This window comes from Arachis hypogaea, chromosome 17, assembly GCF_003086295.3.
Source record: "Arachis hypogaea cultivar Tifrunner chromosome 17, arahy.Tifrunner.gnm2.J5K5, whole genome shotgun sequence".
Taxonomy (NCBI): Eukaryota; Viridiplantae; Streptophyta; class Magnoliopsida; order Fabales; family Fabaceae; genus Arachis; species Arachis hypogaea.
In genome coordinates, this window is record NC_092052.1 from 125,274,454 (window position 1) to 125,284,139 (window position 9,686).

At 35.6% G+C, this 9,686-nt stretch overlaps 1 protein-coding gene across 1 annotated transcript; it reads right to left on the reverse strand.

The window, feature by feature from the left end:
- Positions 1-4,698: 4,698 nt before the first annotated feature.
- Positions 4,699-9,321, reverse strand: LOC112764523 (protein kinase STUNTED). The gene is made up of 10 exons (XM_025810181.3): positions 8,578-9,321; positions 8,375-8,472; positions 7,887-8,139; positions 7,133-7,798; positions 6,799-7,047; positions 6,545-6,708; positions 6,373-6,452; positions 6,109-6,256; positions 5,859-6,008; positions 4,699-5,307 (listed from the first exon to the last, which is right to left on the reverse strand). Exons 1-10 carry the CDS (start codon positions 8,735-8,737, stop codon positions 5,065-5,067), a joined length of 2,211 nt encoding a protein of 736 aa, XP_025665966.1. The 5' UTR covers positions 8,738-9,321; the 3' UTR covers positions 4,699-5,064.
- Positions 9,322-9,686: the final 365 nt, after the last annotated feature.

Below are 9,686 nucleotides of genomic sequence, written 5' to 3' on the forward strand. Positions count from 1 at the left end.
CAGATTAGTCCATACTGAGCAACTTCATCACCCTCTACCACTTTTCTAGCAGCTTTCAATGCTCTAGTGATGCAGGTGCTGTTCAGGTTTACGTTACACTTCCTCACAAACCACTCATACACTTCACGATGTCTCATTGTAGGATGCTTCCTAAGTTTTGGAACAAGTTTGCTTAGTGTCCACCGTTGGGTGGCTGCCCTGTTTTTTCGCCTTCTAGGACAGATATGGTTGTCAACCAGGGTTTTAATCTGCCACGACCCGTCTTGCTTACTACGTGCACAGTATACTACCCAAGGACAACCCTCAGCCTTACACACAGCCCTAACCCGAACATTGTCATTCTTTGTAAACAATATGTTTCTACCTAACTGGATTGTATAGTCCCTAGTTGCATGCATAAAATGTTCCTTTGATTTGAATATCATACTAACCTCAAATTTGAGGTCCCCGAACTTTGCCTTGTCATTATACTGGGGATAGACGGTTGGTGATTCCTCATCAGAGTCTAGTTCCTGGCCTGAGTCCTCCGAGTGCCATGAGTTGAGATCCGAATCATTGTCCTCAAGGGGATTATCCTCTAGGTCTGCCAAATAGAAACCACAAATTAAGTAATCAGTCATGTGACCAAAATTAAATCAACATCTACAAACCAAATGATTTAACCAAATACCTGAATCACTTTCATCCTCACTCTCAGAAGCTTCATAGCTTGAATCGTCAATCTCTATTTCTTTCTCTGCTAATCTGGTCTTAGCAGGCTTGTGCTTCTCCTTAACCTCCCTTTTTTTGTTCAGCCTTGTAGAGTTGACACCATCATCACTGTCACTGCTAGATTCATCATCTCCTAGTACCCTTGGAGGTTTGTAAAGGCTGTCTTCAGCACTCTTATAGGAGTCATGAGAGTCACTGTCTTCCTCAACCTCTACTATCTTCACATGCCTGTCTGCCCTTGTGGTGGTAGTGACCTTGGCCTTACCTTTAGGCTGAGCTGTAGCAGGGGTAGGTTTGGTAGGCTGACTATAGGCCTTTCTCTGCTGTGATGAAGTTTGCACAGGTTCATGTGACTTCTTGGTGGGCTGAGATGATGGTCTGCTGGGCTTAGTGGTTGGTCTAGTAGGCTTAGCTGATGGACCCGTGGGCTTCAATGATGGTCTAGTGGGCTCCTTAGTGGGCTGCATTGGTTGCTTAGTGGGCTGGGTAGGCAGTTTACTGGGCTGACTTGGTTCCTTTGTGGATTGGGTAGAAAATTTCTTGGACTGAGAAGGCAACTTTGAAGGCTGAGATAATCTGCTTCCTTCAGCTGATGCCTTTGTGGACTCAGAGCATGCTTTTTGGTGGGATGGTAACTTGGTGGGTTGAGACTGATGTCTCTTGGTCTGGGTTGGGTTAATTTTAGGCACATCTTCTTCCTGCTCATCAACCACACATGGCTCTGAAACACCATGCTCGAAATACAGGTTGATCAAGTTGAAGTTTCTCCTACAATCCTTCACCATTGCAACCAAATCATCATTTGTCGCCAGCCTCCTCAGCTCATATTCAAGGGAAACTCCTGGAGATTTCCACCAGCACTCCCTAGCCTCAGCATATCCCAGTTCGACATAGTACCCCCTCACAAAGAACACGTCAAGTGTGTTAGCTTCAACTCCCATTAACACCTCTGTGTGATCCGGCTCATAGTATAGATATCCACCCTCATCCTTTTTAAACTTCCCACCATGGTGAAATACAAAAGTCATCGGAGGACCCTCCATCTACAAGTGCAAATAAATGTAGTCAACATCAACATCTAAAACAACTCCTCTCTTACAACTGCATGTAAACACACAGCAAACTACATAATCATAACCATCACAAACCCTCAACTCCCCAGAAAAACCCACCACATAAGGACCAGGAAACCCCTAACAAACGCATACAGAATATCTTCAGGCTAATCCAAACCCTAGCCTCACTAGATGGTTCTTAGAACTAAGTCACCCTAAACCAACGGACACCAACATTGCAAAATCAACAGAAACTGTGAAAAAAATTAAGCCTTACCTATGGCAGTTACTGTTCCTTCCTCCAACTACGAAACTCCTCCGCGACCTCCTCCAACGTAGCAGGGCCTACTCTTCTACAAGCCTCGCACACACAAATACTCGATAACGCCACCAAGTTCTGATCAAAGGATCTTTGGACAGAGTACCAGGGTAGAGAGAAGACGAGGGGTTTTGGAGCGAAAGTGGAAGAGGTTTGTTACGAGAGAAGAGAAGGGCAGAACGTTTGAATATCCACATGTGGCTCATAAACGACGTCGTTCCACTGATTTGGAGCTGAGGGTATGAAACTACGTCGTTTTGCACCTCACCACGCTGGCACTTAACGTTCCACCTCAGCAAACGTTAGCCACGTCACTACCTGAGAGGACGGAAGGACAAAATCGACCAACGTGAATAACTTTCGGGGACGACTTTGATTAATTTTATCTTTCGAGGACTAAAATGGAGATCGGGGTATCTTTCAGGGACGATTTTGACTATTAACTCTAATTAAAATATATGATGGACTGTATTGAGTTGATAATTTTTTGTCAGTTTGACATAATATGCATTTTTTTATTGAGAGAGATGATAATTGTTAATTTAGTTATTGAAATTATCATGACAAAAAAAAACTAAAATTGTAAAAAAAAAAATTGTTATAGATGAGAACTTGCATAAAATTAATTTTGATTAGAAGTGAGCTGAGAGTAGCATGATTTATGTTTATCAAGTTTTTATATGGATTGTAGTAAATTAAAAAGTTGTTTAGATTATATTACTCAAAATCACTTTTAAATAAAAAATTATTAAAAAAGACATGAACTTAAATAGTTATTTGATATTATGTTATCTTTTTATTTTAGGTATTTAAATAAATTTTATTAATCAAGTTTATAATAAAAATTAATATTTACTTATTGAATTAAATTTAGCATAAAAAATTGACAAAATATATTTTATATCAAAAACATAAATAATATACTAATAATATATGAAAATATACTTTATGAAATTAGACTACTCATAATTTATTTAGTACTATTTTGGCTTATAAATGTTACTTTATTCTATGTTATAGTTAGTTTTTATTTACTTAGTTTTTTATTTTATTTTTTTGTAGTTTCTTTAGTACTCACATTTTTTATGTATATAATTATTTTTTATGAAATTTTTATTTTTTTCTTATACAAATTCTTGTCTTCTATTTTTTTTGTTGTACTTTATTTTTGATATGTAAATTTTTTTTATTTGTTTAACTCAGTTAAAACTTGTAATTATAATAGTTATATATTATATTTATTATTGTAATTTTTTTATAATATAAATTATTCACCCTACTAAAAAAGAATAAAATAAATAAAAAATTAATTATAACTATCAATAGAATTATACCAATAAAAAATTTATAACCCAAAATAATACTAAATAAATCATGAGTAATCTAATTTAATGAAGTATATTTTCATATATTATTTATGTTTTTTATATAAAATATATTTTGTCAATTTCTTATGCTAATTTTAATTCAATAAGTAAATATTAATTTTTTTTTTACCAAAGATAGAAGACTCAAACCCGCAACCTCTTAATTGAGTATGAGGAGACTATGCCATTTGAGCTATAATTCATTGGCATTAATTTTTATTATTAACTTGACTAATAAAATTAATTTAAATACCTAAAATATAAAGATAAGATAATATCAAATAACTATTTAAATTCATGTCTTTTTAATAATTTTTTATCTAAAATTGATTTTGAGTAATATAATTCAAACAACATTTAATTTACTACAATCTATTTTGATTTAAAAACTTGCCAAACATAAACCATGCTAATTCTAGCTCACTTTTAATCAACATCAATTTTTTTCGTTTACAAACTTCAATCTAAACATACACTTAGTAATAATAAATTCTTTTTTACAATTTCAATTTTTTTTTTTGTCATGACAATTTCAATAACGAAATTAACAATTAGTATCACCCTCAATAAAAAGAAAAATAAATTGCATATTATGTCAAACTAACCAAAAGTTAACAACTCAAGAGAAAACTTCCAAAAATATATTTACAAAAAAACCCATTTATAACTTCATAGCCAATTCAATCCATCATATATTTACTCACTTCATCTTTGTTCAATAATACAACCAAAAAACCAAACCTTATTGTGAGTCTAAATATTTTTTGGATTCTAAAAGAAAGTCCAATACCATAATCACCATCATTAACGCATTAATTGTACTTAATCTTCATACATCACACTCTGCTATCACGCAAGAATTGTTTGAGACTTTAGCAACAACCTAAATACCAGCAGCGCAAAAATTGTCTGGGACTTTAGCAACAACCTAAACACCAGCAGAAAAATTTCCCTTTCAGCACGATAGTATAACCCTATTTGATGGCCATGATCCCATTTGATTTGAATCAAATGGTGTATTTTTTTTTTTTTGACCTAATCTTGCAACTCGACAAACCAAAAACTATTTAGTAGATTATTAGCTACTATACATATAAGGCGAAATTCAAATTAGTAACGAGTGAGTTAACCACTCAAACCACTCAAATTGGTTGCAGTAGGTCAAGCAATATATCCACAAAATATTACTTCCTGCATGGCTGCATCAACTATCAAATTTTCAAAATATGTTTGAGTTACATTCTCCTTTTTCCTTGTACCATTCATCATATTGATTTATTAAGAGACACGGCAATGTCGCTTATGCTCCAATGTACAACTTGTTCAGATCATCCAATACAAAACTCGATCCAATTGAGACCTAGCACTAAAGCTTTACCCCATTTAGAAATAAAAAATAGGAGCCTCACCCAACAAATTCTAAAGTCTAGGAGGAGGGCACACACATACAAAACAACCTCTCGTCCTAAACCTGTTTGATGAAAAATCCCAAAGAGGATGAACTCACGGATAGAATATCCATCACAAGAAAAAGTTTATCTACAATTGACTAAGACAAAAGAATATAGCTGCAACTTCTTCTACTAGCAGTTTTGCTAGTAGCTTGCTTTTCTCAGTCAAAGCTCGAGGAGCGGCTCCACCGGCCTCTCAAGTAGTCCTCCAAAGAGACGTGCTGCTCGACACTACACATGGAGAGCAAGTCATCTTCCACATCAAGGAGTGCAAGGTTAAGATGTGACTGCAGGTTGCTCGGTGGACACGCTTCATCTTCAAGCATTTCTGGTGCTTTCCTCGCATTAATTTCCGACCTTGCCCACTTGATTACATCAGCATCACCATGAAGGAGCTTAGAAATCTGTGGTCCAAGCAGAACAAATGAGTTCTTCAACAAGAATTGATTCAACAAGCAATCAAACAAGAAGATAAAGTCAATAAGGTGTATGCTATAAGAATTCAGGCACATGATTTCGGATAAGCCAAACAAACAAAAGTCAAGTCATTGTCCATGGAACCAAAAACATCCCATATGCAGCAAAGTGCTTTTTTTCCCTTCCACTTTCATAAGAATATTTAAAAGAGAGGATGATTGGAACCCCAACATCATCAATGGTGAAAAACAAGTTTGAGTATTGGAGTAGAAGTCATATCAACACAGAGCACAACGATTTCAAAAAGAGTAATGCTAGGTAACTAATTTTTTTCAACCAATATCAGTCAACTTTTTTAAAATTATTTTGTTTATCTTAAATTCTAGACCCTAAATCATACCTCTTTATCCTTAAATCCTAAATTATAACCCTAAACACTAAAGTTAGCTAATGCTTACTAACTAAAGTTGGTTTTTTATACTTTCTCGTTCAACAAACATTTTCCCACTTGCTACAAAGTAAATTGTGGACCACTTACAAGGCTCATTTTAGGCCTAGCTCTCGGAGCACGCCTTAAACAAAGTGTGGCTGCTAAGACCATTCTTTCCATCTCCTCATGATCATAGTTATCGCCCAAAGTGGGATCTAACAGTTGCAACACTTTTCCACTATCTAGAAGTGGACTTGCCTGCAAAAATAGTTTTTTTTTTTTTTTTTTTCATTATCATTTTCCATAATACATAAATTAGGATAATGCAAGATTCTACATATGGTTCAGAGACACATACCCACATGATAAGACTCTCTTGACCTTTTGGAAAATCACCACTTATGGGCTTCCTCCCTGAAAGAAGCTCAAGGAGCACGACACCGAAAGCATAGACGTCGATCTTATCATGTACTTTGCCATACATGAAGTATTCAGGAGCCAGGTAGCTGCATAAACAAGTGTAATTCATAACTCAGGAATATCTAAATTCATTGTTATATAGAGATAAGAATACAAGTGATATTAGTAATGCACTTATTATGATGGACACGAAAGTACAAACCCAAAGGTTCCAGCAACATCTGTGCAAGTTATCTGTGATGATGAAGTTGATGCCCATTTAGCAAGTCCAAAATCAGAGAGCTGAATAGAAAAGCAACCAGAACAACATGAGGATTGATTAATACAAATAGTTCGAACTTTGAAAATGAACAACCAAAAGATGTATGAAATACCTTGGGTTCAAAATCCTCAGATAATAATACATTTGATGATTTTACATCGCGATGGATCACGGGCTGATCATCTTTGCAGTGCAGATAATCCAAAGCCTCGGCAACACCCATTGCAACCTTATATCTCTCATTCCAACCAAACACAAGAGAATTTTTCTTACTTCCTATATTGGCATGGAAAAGAACCAAGTAAATAGAAAGTTAAACAGGACACTTGAAAAAGTGAAAGTTTTAGGACACATGTTTGTGTGTACCATGAAGGTTTTCTTCAAGGCTTCCTCTTGATAATAAATCATAGACAAGAAGAAGATTCCCATTCTCAAAGCAGAATCCAAGAAGAGATATAATGTTTTTATGATTCAAGGTAGTGATAATTTCTATTTCAAGAAGAAACTCCTTTAAAACTTCATCAGAAGGCTTTAGGATCTTCACAGCAAGCTCCTGTCCATCAGGAAGGCACCCTCTATAAACCTCACTACTTCCTCCTTTCCCAATCAAGTTCTCTGAAAATTATATATTGATAACCATGTTAAATACAAAAGCAGTTTTAGATAAACCAAGATCAGTTGAAATATGTAGATAACCAACCAGGCAAGAAATTTGATGTTGCTGATACAAGTTCTTGGTACTCAAACAATCTGCATCTTGACGAGTATTTCTCATGAAGGCTGGCCAATTCAAGAGGAATACTTTTCGAGTTCGGTTCAGGCAAAGAAGCAGGCACTATTCCATAATCTACTGGAACAACAGCACCAGTTTCACTATCCAAAGGCACAGATTCGTCTTGAGGCTTGCGATCTTGATCCGAAGCATATGAAAGATTCCTACTAGGCAACCTCATTGCCCACTGGACCACAGAGATCTGGCGTGCCGATAGTCTATCAGGAAACTGAGTTTCTGATAAGATTCTCTGGTGAAGTAGTGGCCAGCCTGGTTTCAATTCAGGTGGTGCGACATCCATGGCCGGAACAGGCACTATAGCCAAGGAATTATCACAACCACGATCACTGCAAGATTCTTCTTCTGCAGATTGGTGGCAAGAATCTGGAGGCGGCAATGCCAGGGTTGGATCACAAACCGAGCAGCTATCTTTTCTATCAAACTCAGTAGTATCCATTAAAATCTTCGCCAAACTGTGATCCGAAAATTGGCCAGTACTCTTACCAGCATCACTCTCTGCACTCTCATCACTTAGCACTTTTGTACTCTTACTGATTTTCCAGTGAATTGAACCAAGCAAACCATTTCTGTGACCTGAAAAAACTTCCATGGGTGAGAATTCAACACAAATTCCATGAAATTCACCTCAATCAAAACTCAAAACCAGAAAAAATTGTGAAACCTTGTGAGTCGGGGGCAGCCGTATCCGGCAAGCCATCACTCTTGAAGACAACTTTCCCATTGTTAACAGCAAGAACACAACAGTCCTTAGACAACTTCTTGGCACAGTACTTAGCCACAGAGGTGGATGACCGGATTTTGTGGTGGCCATGGCATGTTCCCAGCACAAGTTGCGTTGCAGAATAAGCAATGGCTTCCCTGACCAAAATCTTCTTCACTGATGAACCACGGCAAATTTTGAGCTTGAGATCCACCTGAACCATCCCCACCAAAAGAATCTCAAAATTTCCTCACAATTCAGGTCTAAAAAAAATAATTCAAATTACGAAAATTGAAAATTTAAACTCTTTGTTTATTTCCAGTAAGGAATCAAAATTCAAGAGCACAAAAAGGGGGTAGAATTTAGAACTAGTCTTTGCAAAGTTTCAAATTTTGCATGTCGTTGCATTCTTTTTTAACAAAGAAATTGAAGAAACAGAGAAAACATACCTGTTTCAAATTGCAGAAACCTTCATAAACAGCTAGAACAGGATCAAAGGCCTTCACAAGCGAAAGCAACGACGATTTCCCATCTTTATTCACAATTTCTACAACCAAAACCACCCCATTTCAGATTTCACAACTCAAAATAAAAAATTCCCCACAGAATTAAAAAAAAAAAAAAAAATCTCTTCTTTTTGTTGATAGCTTACCATGTTGATCAAGAACATGCAGAGCAACAACAGTATCACCAGACTGAGAAACTTTGACCAATGCCCACGTAAGAAGCTCCTTGCTCGGAGAATCCAATTTCATCCCAACCACCACCGTCCTCCCACCGGAGCCACCTCCCTCCACCGGACACGTCATCATTTCCTTCCTCCTTCTTTGTTCTCGCAGTACAACAACAATATAGTTGAGCGAGTTCAGTTCATTAGTAGTTGAATTGAGTGTCTCACATCACAATTCACATTCATATATGATTGAAAACAAAGGAGAGCGTTGAGACTCTAACAGTCGTTGGTTTTTGGTTGTTTGGTTTGGTTTGATTTGGTTCTTGGTTCAATCAGTTAAAACCATGATTACTACCCTCTTTGTGTGGCTTTTGCAGCAAGACACAAACATGAATTTGGGAACAACGTTTGATGCTGATGTTGTGCTTTCTCTAATTTGACCAGTGGAGCCCTCTCCCCTTGTAATTGTGGTTGTAGATTAAGAACACTAACGTTGGACCTAATTCCAACCTTCACTTCAATCTTAATCTAATTCTAATTGCTGTGTTTTTGAATTAAGGAGGGGTCAACTTATTATTTGATTAATTTTGAAAACCCAGGATTTTGATTTGCCTTGAAATCAGGTAGGTAGGTAAAATTTGTTACCACATAATAATATAATAATAATATTCATATCATATTCATTTTGCTCAAGTTTCCGTGTGTCAGTTGTTAATTAAGAATATTTAGCCGATAAATATGTTAATACATTTAAAAATGTTTAGTAGCTTTGTCAATTGAAATTTTTTAAATGTTTTTAGAATACTATTATTGTTTTAATAATTTTAACTATTAATTTTGATTAATATATTATATATTTTTATAATTAAAATTTATGGTTAAAATTATTCAAATATTAATATTTCACAAACACTCAAAATTCTTTTTTATCAATAATGATATATAAATTGGGATTTTTTTTTAAGAGGGAAATTAGGGGATGAGCGTGTCTAGGCTTTGTTTGGTAAATGTTTTATTTTTCAAAAGTAGTTTATAAAAGTGGTAATATTTATATTTATTAAATTAAATTAAAAATATATTTCAATTAA